General features: G+C 39.4%; 1 protein-coding gene across 1 annotated transcript in view; it reads right to left on the bottom strand.

The window, feature by feature from the left end:
- Nucleotides 1–15,089, bottom strand: part of LOC109318189 (sodium/hydrogen exchanger 10-like) — a 206,155-nt gene that overhangs the window by 11,555 nt on the left and 179,511 nt on the right. Inside the window, exons 22-25 of the mRNA XM_019547271.1 lie at nucleotides 7,745–7,915; nucleotides 5,473–5,610; nucleotides 3,246–3,431; nucleotides 152–269 (exon numbers count right to left, since the gene is read on the bottom strand). Of these exons, the coding sequence (XP_019402816.1) occupies nucleotides 152–269; nucleotides 3,246–3,431; nucleotides 5,473–5,610; nucleotides 7,745–7,915 (613 nt within the window). The remainder of the gene's footprint in view (nucleotides 1–151; nucleotides 270–3,245; nucleotides 3,432–5,472; nucleotides 5,611–7,744; nucleotides 7,916–15,089) is intronic.

Here is a 15,089-nt window from a genome sequence, read left to right as displayed (position 1 = left end):
AATACTTTTCTCTCTGGCTAATACTCAAACAGTTTTGTTTTGGACTATATTCTATTCTCAATTCCTACAGTATCTAAAATTGTTATTAATGATTAAGTGCTGAATTCCATATATTTGAATAATTCCATGAATGTGAAATTTTTTTCCTCACCCCGTCTACGAATATATGAATGATACTGGCAGATGCTACTACTTCTTCTGCTCCTCTTCTTCACACTGGCAGTAGTCCGAACAACTAGAAGTTTTGTTACTGCAGCTGTGCCTTGTACCTAAACAAAATTTTGCCAAAGCCAAAAGCTGTTATAGCCCATCACTATAGTGCTTCTATACAGCCTACTTCACGTACCACACTTCTGTCTTATGGCAGCCTGTCCTCGTGCTTTTCTTGGTACATACTACTTCTAGTGCATTTTGGCATGCGTTTTGCACTCATCAGGTCTGTGTAGTTGCTTACTCTTCAGATTACCTGGCTCATTTTTATAGGTGAGGTGATTCAACATAAGTATTATCTAAAGTAGCCACACATTTCTCTCTGGGGTCTGTGTGATAGTTCCAGTTTTATATTCCCACTAGCGAATTGCCAGTCAAGAATGACAGGGGGAAGGGGGCACTGGGATGGAGTGTCGCCCCCTAACACTCCATGCTGCCGCCATTCCGCCTCTAGCAGGGAATGGGGTAGGGGAGCTGAGGCCAGTGCTGCTGGCCTTGGCTCCCCAACCCTCTGTCCAGTCCTCAGCATAGCTTCAGAATCATGGTGGCGCTCCCCCATGCTTGGCACACTCTGATTGGCTGTTTCCATCAGCCAATAAAAGTGCAACTAAAGCATTACAGACAGACGGACTTAGGCGTTTTATAATTACTACCATATTTCCCCAAATCTAAGACAACTATGAATTTAAGGCAACCCCCAATTGATTCTATATATGGATGATTTTATAAATCTGTTATTTTCCAGGTACAGAATTTAATTATTGGATGGTTGCCTTGAAATCTGTCTTTCCCCTCCTTCTCACCCTCCCTGCCTCCACTTCTACAGCAGGGAAAGCAGCAGCAGGGGGACTGGGGGCGGGGGACAGCAGGGGGACTGGACAGCACCCTTGCCTTCTGCTCCCGTGCTCTCCCTCCGCCTCTCCTGATACCTACACCCCCTGTTCCTCCTCACTGACAGACATGGCTCTGGCTCTCTTCCTGACTCATAGAGCACATGGAAGCATGGCCCCTGCCCAGCCATGCAGCAGCACCCCAGGTCAGAGCTGTGCTGCTGCTGATTGGCCAGGCAGTGGATGGACTGATGGAGGCATAGGCTGCAGAGGGCAGGCAGAGATGGAGGCAGGCAGTTGCTGTGGTTCTGACTTTGGCCCATACAGGGGTGAGGGGGTGTCTTGGATTAGAATAAATACAGCAGCTGTAATAAAGCCATAAAAGTGTTCAAATATTTAATGCACACGGACTTATAATGGCAGATAAATGTTGACTGGCATATCTCCATAAGCACTAAACTCGCATTATACTAAACTAAGCAGTTAGGCTTGTAAACTTCTTGAACCCAATAGGTATCTTAAGCTTCCTAGGGTTTTTTTCCCCTTATCCTGAACCCACCATGACTTTGAACCCCCTTCTCATCAGGCTTTCTTCATTTCCACCATCTGGGTGCATGTCTCATTATTTGTTTGGTTTCCTTGAGCTATATGTTCCCTAATTCCAGCTCTCCATATTCTCCAGTTCCCTTTTTTATTTTCCTCTGTGCAGACTATTTAGAAACTGAAGGAAAAACTATAGACCTTGGTAGAACCACCGAACATCTGCTTGCAGGTTTTGTGAGCATCAAAAATTCAAGAGGATGCAAAACCATTAGGAATAGGAATCAACATGCAGAGTTTAGGAAAAGGGGAGAAAGCCTGAGGAATGATGGGAACCTACCTTTGAATAGTAAAATATATTTTATATAATTCTTTTAGACAGTTTTTAAATATTTTTGTAAAATACTATACATTTATATACATTAAATAGTATTTAAATAACTGCCTTTTTAGGCTTAATTTTAAATTTGCTCCTTAATTATATTCATAATTATACAGAGTAAAACTGCAAAAAGTCAGATGAAATACTGGAGCGCTACTCAAATGTAGTCTTACAAATGTAAATGGTAAAAAAAATCCACATTTATGTCAAATTGTACTACTACCAATCAACCATTTAAAATGAGCATGATCTTCTTATGCGTTATCCATTGCACTTGTAAGCAAGCACTAAGAATTACCTCAACTTTGCCAGGGCAATACATTAAAAGTCTTCACTCATGTAAAAATATTTGAATTCCAAAAAACAAATGCACAGGAATATTTTATTCTTAGTTCTACAGACATTCTGCAATTGTCCATACAAAAAAGACAGACTTCTATTAAGTAAATGAATTAAAAGCCAAGATTAAAAGACTACCTTGGCTTTAGTATGGTAACTTCCTGTCCATTTAGAATGCTTACTGTATTGAAAAATAGCAAATGAGATATAGATAACAAATGAAAGATCTCTTTATTTGGTATATCTTTATAGCTAGAGAGATATCTTTGAGATCTTGGAAATCCTCATTTGTAAGAATAAATGGTTTTTAAAATAAGGCCATAGTTGCAGACATAAGTGACAAAGGATTGAAAATTGTAGGATAACTTCATAATAGAGGCAGAGTTAAGCATATTTGAGTTGACTGTAAATAGTGGATGAAGGCATCACATACTAAAGGGGGTCACCGGTATTACCTCGCTTTTATTTCTGCTATGTGAGTTGTGGATTTATGGGTTTCTTCTTTAAATTTTTGGGTTAGTTATACCTGAGCTATCTTAATTGTTGCACAATGTAGTGTGTATTGAAAATTCACATATTGTTCATTGCTGTTGCATAAGTGCAGCTGTAACAACACCATGCTTACAAATGCACTATGAGTTTTCACTTAACTCTGAATTTTCAGAGGATGTTAATTTCCTCTGAATTTTGTAGAAAAATTTGGCATAGTAATTTCTAGTTTGTAAATTGTTCATATAAAAACCCATTATAAATGAGGCATTCTAATAAGTGTCTGTTTAAACAGCTGTCTTGCACTGTCCCCTTCACTTCAGAGGAGGAATATTGCCACTTGTTTCCAAGAATTGAAAATATCTTACAACACTTCTGTTGCCTCTGGCACTCTGATTTATTTTTATTGAGGGTTCCATAGTCTGTGGATCTCTTGTTGTAAAAATTGTTTTTACCTGGTGGCAAGTTTTTGGTAAAATGCAGGGTGCAAAATAGGGTTGTAGCACTTGACAGTCTTGGACACTTCCATACACAAGAATAACATCTTCCATGTTTTCATCATAAATATCACATTTGCTGTGAGTTGGTACATCCATCACATAAATATTAGGAAACTTTGTACACATCTTGTAAGACCAGTCCTACAAAAAGGAGGTATGTAAATTGTATTTTTTTTCATAATAAAGTACATTTTACCTTTATGACAGACAAAGTCTTGTACTTTACTCTTCTGTGGCTAGAATTGCCATGTCCAAAACAAAGTATAAGCATAGGAGGAAAAATGTACATTTGAATAGTTTTAGCTATATAGTTATAAAGGATTCATTCTGAGTAGCTGTGAACAAAGAATCTTAGCTATAGAAAGAATTGTCAGTAGAACCAATATGCACAGATGGAGACTTTTCTTTTTACTACACCCAAAGGAAGAGCTATCAACAGTTGCAAGAATGCCCACACCTTTCTTTCTGAAAGTCCCAGCCTATAATTACTTATAATTTAGACTAGTGATTCTCAACCATGATGCCTTGAGATCCTTTCAAGGGTGTTCTGCGGTGACTATTAGGTATGCAAACATAAGTCACAAGAACCCAGAGAGAAACCCAGAGATTTCAAGTAGGAATTGAATAGTATTCTGACCTCTTGTGGTTTTTTCTGAGTTTTTTGCAATAGTCTTCACTTGTTTATTAAGATCAAAAAAGCAATTCTTCTAACAGCTGGTATTTTCCAAGGGGTGCCTTCAGTTTAAAACAGTTGAGAACCACTGATTTAGACAAATCTTAAGAACAAGTTCTACTAACGTAATAATGCAAAGACCATTTTGGCCAGATGGAGGAGATGCTATCGTACAGAGAGCTGTCATACTCACCTGGCACCCAGTCTGGATCCAGACCACAGAGCTCTTTGTGGACTACATCTGGACCTGTCTCCAGCAGTGGGGTATACAACAGTAGCATTATCAGGCCATGGGAACCTGACATGGGTGACTGGTGCCTCTTGAGTCGGGGTGGGGAGGGGTGAGGGGCATATGCCAGACAGAGGGGTCCCCTGGCGCCTGATCTTGCTGACTGGGAGAGGAGGTCCCCCACAGCCACTCTGTCACTTCTGGAAGCAGCACAGCTGCTTTTGCTGGCAGCCCTGCTCCCTGGATGGCACTCACAGGGAGCGCGGCCTGACAGGTGGTGCATCAGCACTCAGGGGGTGCATGTGAACCCCCTATGCATTGCCACTGGTGTCTGAGCTCCTGTGTTGCTTCAGGGAGCTATGGGGATTAAATGCAGCTGTTGCTTGCCCTGCTGCCAAATTCACAACCCCTTCAGGAGCCCTGTGGGCTGGAGGACATAGCTCCAAGGGACACTCCTGCTGTTGTACTGTACTAGTTTAGTTTACTTATGCTATAGACAAGACTAGTTACCAGCAAACCTGTGGCAGAGATCTTTCTCCTCACTTTCTCCAGCTGCAGTGCAACATATTCCTGGCCACAAGCTCAGCTTATCCTTCTGAATCCTTCAGGTTCAGCATAAAGATTTGATAGCACTACAAGAGCTTTGCTCCCTCAGTATTAACAGTCCAGCTCCAAGGAAGCAGCACCACTGAAGCCCTTGCAGTTAGTATTTACTCCCATGATACATTAAATGGAGAAACCAGTGACAAAACAGAATATTATAAGCTAGTGCTACATGTTTCCAGACACAACACCTTTAGCTTACCCACTCCCTAGACGCATCTACAGGAGATGCTGACTGTGCAGTAGCCTGATACTACTCTGCAGTAGCGTCACATGGCAAAAATTGTGCCAAGATGCTCCTGTACTGTATTAAGCTATTGTGCAGTAGCATCACTTAAAAGCCATTCACCGGCACTACTGAGCAGTAACTCTTTTCCATGCATTTATTTAGTACTTGCTTATACTAGTACTAAATAGATGCAGTAACCACTGCACAGTAGCATCTCATGTAGATGCGCCCCCTTTGTACTTATCTGTTGCCCATCACAGAATCTGTTTTAGCCACAGATCTGGCCAAATGGAATGACACTGCTGCTAAGATGCCTGAATGCCCTTTCTGTGCAGCGGAGGGAGACTTACAGGCAGAGAGAGGGTCACTTACTCATGAAGGATGCTGCAATCAGAATAGATTTAAACTGAATATGTGTTTGTCATTATAGCAATAGTTATTTGTTTACCTGATAAGCAAGGTTTTCCTTGAAAGTTTTGATAGTGATATCAAGAGCAAGTTTTAACCATATTTTATATTCCAGTGAAGGGCATTCCAGAAATGTATCAAAAGCTTCAAATAAGTCATCCATTGATATAAAACAGGTCTGAAATAAAATAATAGAATGAGTAAATTCATTGCCACAAGTGGCACAGTTTCCCTAGCCTGGCATCCCTCTTAAAAAAAAAAAAAAAAAAAAAAAAAATCACACAAAGGTCATAAATTCAGTTCTATAAACTAGCATTTATCTGAAAATAACTACTAATTATTCAAATTGTATGTTCTTTGGGGATAAGCTTCTTCTGTTTGATTGTACCTGTCTATAAAACATTTAGCTTACAAGTGGTGTTATAAAATTAATGAATGTTAATGTATATAATTAGTTAATGCAATCCATTTGAACGAAGATGATTATGTAAAGGATTATGATGTAAAGTGCACTCAGATACTACAGTGATGGATGTCTTACAGGTCCTCTCTAATGACTGAATGAAAGCAATGATTTTAGACAAGAACTCTTAAAGCAGTTTCTGGTTTATACTGATTGACAATAATGAATATTTTCAACAAAGAAGTGACAACCAAATAATTGTTGATATTAGGAAGAGCTAAAGTTATAAGCATTTTGGATCACAGACTTTCAAAATAGCTTCTAACATTTAACTGAATGCTTCCATTACAGTTAAAGGACAGCTATCGGAGAAACCTGTCTAGAAACCACCTTTTTATGCCATGTTTATACAATGGACCAACTAATATTAGCCAAGACATTCAACAAAATCTCGCAAATGAGATCTGGTGTTTCTTCCCACAGTTGATAATGACTCTTGTCAGTTGCCAAGGCTATAGCCATTACAGCAGACAAAGATGTACTGCAAAATGGTCAACATAAAGGAAAGAAGGGCTTCTCTTCTAGCCTCTTGATTGATCAGCAGTTCTTTCATCTGAATAATACTAACCAACACAGATGTTTTATCTGGATTTATACTTCTGCAGGTTGGAAAATAATACAGTCTTTGTAACTCTACAGTGTTAATTTATTCCATTCATTTTAGATGGATAAGAATTAGGGTATTATAAAACAATTCAGTAGTAGCTTTGACAAAAATTGGTTTTATATCCTCATTTTATTTCAAGGAGGCATACTTACTTAGAATAGTTCAATAACAACTAAATACAAGAAATGGTTTTATTTTGCCTACAACAGATACCACTTTAAGGCCACATCTACATTGCTGACTGTGCAGTTGTGTCACCAAACAGCTTTTTTATGATGCTGACTGCGCAGTAGCCCAAGACTACTGTGCACTAGTGTTGTGTGCCACTTGTGGCATATGTGCCACAGACTGGCCACCCCTGATTTAGGGGATATTTGTGTACTCTGGTAACTACTACAGTTTACCTCAAACAGGAAGGCATATACATTCCAGAAGATGGCAGATAAAACCTTTGAGGTGTCTGATGGAAATAATGATACTCTACACAGACAACAGTTTATAGATGTGATGTCATATTGAGCCCTTTCAGAAATTCCCTTTAACATTGGCCTATGTATGCCAATAATTTTCACTACCATTCTGTATAGGTAATTTAATCTGAATTATTTAAAATATATGATTAATTATCATATGAATTAGTTCAATGATAGAAATTACTCTGGTTCTCAGATGCAGACTGCTTCGAAGTGCTAAGATGTACATCTATGGACCATAAACTGTAAAAGGATGTATAATTTGAGAAATTATGAATATAATCTTTAAAGTTATAGCAATACAGAGTGATACAGAGTACATCTTACAAAGACAAAATGTTGGGTGGTTAACTGTGGAATTTCTACATCTTAACAGTTCATAAATTTTAATTCCCCAGGTTATTCTGAAATAAGATGGAAAACAACATTCCAAAATGTGAATACGTTTGGCAAGACGCTATCAGAACACCCATATTATAAACCCTATGATGCCCCTATGAAAAATCTCCTCAGGAAATCTACAACAGACCCTCTTCCTATATCATTAGCTAAGCACGTTTGAAAATCAGGCTAATTGGTAGAGTCTAATTAGAGAAAAGCAGCTTAGTAAAAATTAGGCCTTTCATTCCAGAAGATAGTTACGGCCAAATTTTCTAAGTCAAGGGAAGCTCTGAAATATTTTGGTCTAAATCTCTTTATAATAAATCATTATGTAAAAAATCCTGAACAGAAAGTCATTATAATCCAAGTAAAATTAAAGTTCTCTAACCTGAACAGCAGTTTCACAAGTAACAGTGTATTCCATTTCATGCTTAGTTAGGCAGTTCAGTTCTCCTATTATTGCTCCACTGACCAAGTAGTCTGTAAATGGCATTCTTGTAGGATATCTAGGCTCACAGACATCTCCATCAATTCCATACCGAGGACTGGAACCATAAAGCTATTAAACAGTACAAGAAAAACATGAAAAATAAAAACACAAAACACAATGCTCACACTGAAAAAATATAATGAAGCAACAGTAAGACAAATAGTCTAAGAACTAAACATCTATTATTGCACACCAACAATGTAATCCCAGCAGAAGTCAGAAGGATGTCAGATGTAGGGTGGACACCTACATTTGTCCATATCATCAGGAAAGTCCAAAGCAAGTGGAAAGTGAAAGCTGGAAGGTTTTTATTTTTCTCTAGGGCTGGCATCACAATGCAGGTCAATATTTCTAATACTACAGCCTAGAAATAGCATTTAGAAAAAAATCACTAGTCCCCTTCCCTGAGGCACAAGCTACCCTGGCCTAGGGCAGGCAGCAGCTCAGCTTTGGCCTTGCCCTCAGCCCAGAACTAGGGCTGCAGCAGCCACCTGCCCCAGCCAGTATTCAAATCCAAGATGAGACTTTTTTTGGGGGGGGAGGGGGAAGGACATGCTCATCTTGGATTCAACTAAATACAGCATAATTCACAAAAGCCGAAGTCCTGTCTAATGCAAAAGCAGACCTGCTCACAACTATAAATGGAAGAAACTAAAATGGCTGGTATAGTCCACCTCTTGCTCTCCCCTTGTTCCTTTGTCCGAAGCCACAAAAGAACAGACATAAGACTATCCCAACATGCATGATTTTCTAGGTGTTTCCACCGATCCAAAAATGCAACACTGGTGCATTCTAGGAAAGCAGAGAATCACAGAGACGAGCTGAAGAAGAGTCAGGGTTTGGGTTCAAGAAAAGCAGTCGTAGTAATGGTAAAATACTCTAGCTGCACCATCAGAAACAACCCTTGTTTTTTTAATGCCAATTTAAAATGTACATTTGTTGGGAAATATTTTAATTACTGTTGTTCAAAACCACACCTCACATTCATAACACTCAAGCTAAGGAAGTACAAGTTGGATGAATGGACTGTAAAGTGGAGAGAAAGCTGGTTGATCATTGGGCTCAGAGGGTACTAAGTCAATGGCTCAATGTCTAGCTGGCAGTTGGTATCCAATGGACTGTACCTGGGGTTGGTCATAAGGCTGGTTTTGTTCAATGTCTTCATCAATGTCCTGAAAGATGGGATGGAGTGCACCTCAGCAAGCTGACAGAAGATACCAAACTGGAGGGAATAGTGGATATGCTGGAGGGTAGGGCTATGATTCAGAGAGATATTAGCAAATTGGAGGACTGGACTAAAAGAAATCTCAAGGTTCAATAAGGAGAAGTACAAAGCCCTGCATTTAAGATAATCCCATGCACCAGGACCAGCTGGGGATTGACTAGATAAGCAGCAGCTCTGCAGAAAAGGACCTGGGAGTTACAGTGGACAACAGGCTGAATACGAGCTGACAATGTGCCCTTGTTGCAAAGAAGGCTAACAACATACTGGACTGCATTAGGAGGAGTGTTGCCAGCAGTTTGAGGGAAATGGTTATTCCCCTCTATTCAGTACTGGTGAGGCCACGTCTGGAGTACTGTGTCCAGTTTTGGGCCCCCCACTAAAAAAGGATGTAGACAAACTGGAAGGTGTCCAGGGGAGGGCAGGAAAAATGGCTAGAGGACTTCTGAGGAGAGGCTGAGGGAAACAGGCTTATTTAGTTTGGAGAAGAGAAAACTGAGAGGGAGGTTTAATAGCAACCTTCAGCTACAAAGAAGGGGAGCTCCAAAGAGGATTGATCTAAGCTGTTTTCAGTGGTGGTAGGTAACAGAACAAGGACCAATGGTCTTAGTTCATATTCCCTCTTGTGAGTTTTGTTATATCTGAATGAAAAACACTGACTACTTTTATGAGCTACGTATACGTCACATTGAAAAGTAGAGTTACTTCAGTCGCCTATTTTTCATCTCTCCTATTCGAATTTATGCTAAAAATAAAATGTATTATTTACAAAGAAAACAGATTGCTAAGGATATCATGCAAAAGCTAAGAATATTTGTTTCCCTGAAGACTAGTTTGTCCTGGATTTAAAAAACAAATATCAAAAGGATAATTCCCTCGAAGCTGAACATTTTGACCTGTTTCTTTTACCATAAAATGCCACCTGTTAAATAAATCCATTAGCAATCTACATCCTGTACAACAGGCAAATTGGATATAGTGACTTTAATTAATTCAAAATAGTGGCAACTCAGATTCATTAAATACATTTAAATACAAACACTTATGTCAGAATAAAGTAGGTGATATGGATTCTTTTCGAGTATCGCGCTCTCCGCTTCAGATGTTTGAAAAAGAAAACCAGCTTTCTTATATAGTAGATGATTAAAAGAACCTTTGTTAGAGTAATATAGGAAAGCACACCAATATAGACAACAGACAATGATTTAAAACAGATGTGAAATTCTCTCTATGTAGAAAATTATAGGCACTGGTGATGACATTAGATGCATATGACTAATCACAGTTAATGCTTGCTGTTGCCAATTAGCCTTATTAGCACAGGCAATCTGAGCACAGGATGACATTACTTTAATTACTGTAAGCAGCTTGTTCATTTATTGAGTAGGGTGCATTTGGAAAAAGGTTACTCTATCCGCAAATTAATCATAACCCTCTTTATTATTAGAAATTCTGAAAAAAACGAGGAAAAAAAGACTTCGATAAGCACAGAGAAAATTTGTGTGATGAAAGTCTGACAGTAATTTTAGTATTATTTTACTGTAATTTTATTTTTTCTACAAAAGTGAACAAAAGCTATTGTGTGCTTTTTACCTGAAAGCTGTAGGAGCAAGAGACGAAATTACCAGCATTAGAGTTAAGCCTAGACATTATGACCGTTAGAGGGTAGCAATGCAAAAAATCCTGTGAAGATGTATAGCAAAAATGAGCCTGCAGCTATCTAGAGAAAAAAAAATACTAAAGGAGTCAGAACTTATTTGTTGCTGTCTTATGAAATATAGATTTGTTTGTCAATCTATGGCACAAGTATTTATTTTTAATATAAATTTGCATATGGGTATGAGGTAATCTAATCATAATCACTTTCAAAGCCTATATTCATAAATTTATTTCCAAAGTGCAAAAAGATATATTGTTCAGTTGTTACTCATAAATATTAAATCATGAGAAAAAGAGCTGAAGCATTGAGCCAGTTTCATTGACACCACTACCGTGATTCATATGCAAGTTGCTTCAGGAATGTCAGTATTATTTTCAACATTTTAGAATTTAAATATGTTTTTCCTTAAATTATTATTTCTTGGGGATTTCTATGATCTATTTATTTTACATTTGGAATTTTAGAATTTATAAAATCAAAAACACACTTCAAGCCTACCTTTGCTCCTACTTTAATTCTGGAGATTACTTAAACAAGATAATAGAATCAAAGGCTCTGTTCTCTTTATTCAAGTTATTTTTACATAGCATAACTGCAATTCTGCAGAAGTTTTTTTGCTTAAGCCTTCTTTGCAGTTTGCCAAAAGCATCTACTGATAAAAAGTGTGGGTCTTGAGATATGCATTAAAGACACAAAGTATCCCCATAGATGGCTCTAATATCTCAGTATTATTTACCTGCTGGGCATGTCCTCACATGCAGGGACATGCATTTGCCATAGCACAAAGCCTCCATTTGCTCCAGTACATGCCCCTAGAGCATGCACCACATTGTTTTGCAGTGGGTTTTTTTGACACTGGGAGTTCCCAGTATCAAACTGTAGTGCCACACCGCATAGTTGCAGATACATCTTGTGCGGGTTGCACTGCCTCAAAGTTTTGAGGTGCCGCAAGCCGCATGTACGCGCTCATCTGGACGTCCCTGCTTTCTCCAGATGTTTCTGATATTATACCCAGAATCTTTCTTTGGGATGTCCTTAGTGTAAAAGAATACACACGTTTTTTTCTGATTGTCTTCAGGACATGGCTCTTTCCCATGCATTAAAACTAGCAATAATCAGTCATTTACAGTGCACTCACTCACTGATTCTCTGAGGTTTTGTTTATATTAGAGACTTCTGCTGAAAATAGCTATGGTAGTCAGAAGTTGTGAAAAGGTATGATCTTAGACCAATAATAGTGGTGCAGGCAGAAGTCCATATTGCGGGTGCATTTATATTAAGAAAATTATGCTTTTAACATGGTCTGGTTAGCCTATATGGAAGAGAGGATGAGTTTTCTGTAACAGGATACCTGCAACTTTGCTGGCATAGCTGTATAAACACTAGGAACCCTTTGCTGCTATAATATATGGGTATTCCTATATTAATACAACACTCCTAGTGAAGCCGTGACCCTACAGTGGCTAGGTTCCCAGCTGAATAGGGTCTTGCTTTAACCTCTTCTAGATAATTTATAAGGGTATGGACAGGTGTAACAATTGTATCTTTCTTTTCTTGTGTCCTTGTGAGACAAGATATTTAGCAGATTTCACAGATTCACTAGAACTTAACAGGGCTGTGCTGTGAGCACTTCTGCTGTGGTCTCAAACGTGCAACTTCTCTATTGACTGTGCACCTTAGCGCCCGCCAGTGGCGACACATAGAGGGTGCACGTGCATCCCCTGAGAGTGCCAGTGCAAGCCCTGATCAGCTGCGCTTGCTATTTAGGTGATGGGCGGGGGGGGAGGGGCAGGCAGGAGCACCAGTGCGCCCGCTGCAAGCACCAGCCAATAGCTGCAGCTGCTCTCAGAAGCAGCTGCAGCCACTCCCAGAAGTGGCTGCAGCAATTAGCTGCAGTGATTGGCTGCGGGGAAATCCCACCAGGTGGTGAGATCTGCCATGGGGGGACACCCCTGCCCTGGGTAACAAAACTGGTTGCGGGGGGGGGCATGTGCCCCCTGACTATGTTGCCCATGGTGCCTGCACCACCCCAACAATTGTTCCAATATCAAAAGATACCAATATAAATTGTTATGATGACTGTTATGTCTATATGCTCCTGTACACCAAAACCACTGCAACTTTCCAGCCTCCATAATCCTCCCTCTTCCATGAATTTTCAATTATGGTTTGACTTACTGAAATACCAGGAGATATAAGACATTAATCAGAAGTCCTAGAGCCTTCATTTCTGTGCCATCATGTGGGTTATATAAGCAAAGCGTCACAACAATTTATTTTTTGACATTAGGCACCTATATTTGTACACAACAGTGCATTAAAGAATAGAGGCAAGTGCAAAGTGATATTTCAAAAGGAGGGCTTAGGAAAAGGTTCAAGAGATGGTAACATCTGGCAACTCTGGTCTGATTTGTGCAGAGGCTGAGTATAGGATAGGCATAACCAACTGGTATTCACTTTTGTCTTAACGAAGACATGATCTGATGGTTCTTTTTTCTACATTCTTGGTTTATAGTATCTTCTACAGAGATACAGTTCTGTGATGTCTGCATGGGTGGATCTAGAATTTTGAAAAGTGGGAACAGATAGTGAAGTAAATCATCACATATAAAACAACATATACTTTTCTCCAGTTAAAATAAACTAGAAGCTTTACTAATGTGCCCAGGGGCCTAGGGCTGTATTTTTCAGTTTAAGATGGAGGCAAAAAAAAATATATAATTTCACTGCCATGAGTCAAAAACAATCTGCAGGGCTGTGAAATAGAAGCTTTATTACCAGGAGCAGCTAACAGGCAGCAGAATTACTGAACAGAGGATAGCTTGATTGGTGGAATATCAAGACCATTAAAAAGAAATCAGGTCTGTTAACACCTGTGGAATGAAGAGTTTAGAAGGGTTCAGGTAGATTATAATGAACCATGAAGTCAATTGACTCCCTCAGCACTGCCTGACTAGAAATGCTTCCACCACTGCTAGGCAGTTGGTTTCAAAACTTTGGGTGAAGCAGGAATCAAGGTGGGGTGAAAGTACACCCCTCCCTGGATCTGCCCTGGATAGCTATCTAGAACACCACCACCCAAACACAGCAGAGTTAAAGATTGTGGGTTGGGACTGATGTAAATCATGACCCTGTTTCCTTGTTTCCAATGGGTTGTTTGTTTTACATCAACTTTTTATTTCCTGTTGTTCAGTGGTTTAAATATAAGTACATTTGATGCTCTGAAAGAGTAAAGGGCATATCTACTCAAACTTATTTCTGTACTAAAGTTTTGAGGCACTACATTTTTTTCAAGTTTTATGGAAGTGATGGTTGTAACAGGGGCACAATGTTGATTCCTAGAAATACCTCTCTGATATTTTTCCTGCTTCTTTATATCCTCAGTATGGCTGCATGGGTTTTTTTGAAGGAAGGAAGGTAATACTTAATGAACTGTGAGGTGCAGATCTACAAGCTGCAGACAACAGGGGGAGTGCAACAAAACTCCACATCCAATACTCTTCTTTGATAGCTAGTTTAAGAAGAAGCGGCTCCAGACAGTGCTTTGAAGTAAAGGAGGACGGAGTGATGTGAAACAACTTGTTCTTCTCAACTGAGATAAAGTTAAATGCCACCTAAAGATGAATACAGACTGACACAGTAACTCTGAGAAGTATGGACTGACCTAGTCATCTCAGAGTGTATTCTTTCCATAAAGTCAATGCTGGGCTATGTTGTGGCATATTGATCAATATTCAAGATAATCTCACTGCATTTATGGATTTTGAAGCATTTTGATGATTACAGTAAGCTTCTTATTTAGTAAAGTTGTTGAACTTGAAAGAATTATTCAAATTTCTACTACCTTTCTGTCCCCAAGCCACACCATGACATAGCAATTTTAATAATGAAGGTGGGAATAGTGCTGACACTGTTAAGGTTTCATCAGGATATATATTTTAACAGGAATGAAACATACCTACAAAAATCTGTCTCTTGGCTTCATAGATTTCATAGACATTTGGGCTGGAAGGGACCCTGGAGGATCAAGTCCAGTCCCCTACCCCAGGGGCAGAAAGTCACTAGGGATCATAGGATCCCAGCAAGATAAGCATCCAAACGTGTCTTGAAGGTGTTCAAAGTGGATGCTTGAACCACCTCTGGTGGCAGTCTATTCTAAACCTTGGGGATTCAGACAGTGAAGAAGTTCTTTCTTATGTCCAGCCTGAATCAGTCACAGTGGAGTTTGTGACTGTTCGATCTTGTCCTTCCTTGTGGGGCTCTGGTGAACAGATATTCCCCCAGATCCTGATGAACACCCCTGATAAACTTATAGGTGGCCACCAGATCACCCCTGAGCCTGCACTTTTCCAAGCTGAATA

The sequence above is a fragment of the Crocodylus porosus genome, unplaced genomic scaffold, assembly GCF_001723895.1.
Source record: "Crocodylus porosus isolate Cpor-Errol unplaced genomic scaffold, CroPor_comp1, whole genome shotgun sequence".
Classification (NCBI taxonomy): Eukaryota; Metazoa; Chordata; order Crocodylia; family Crocodylidae; genus Crocodylus; species Crocodylus porosus.
The sequence above is the reverse complement of the archived record's forward strand: the minus strand, read 5'-3'. Positions and strand labels throughout refer to the sequence as shown.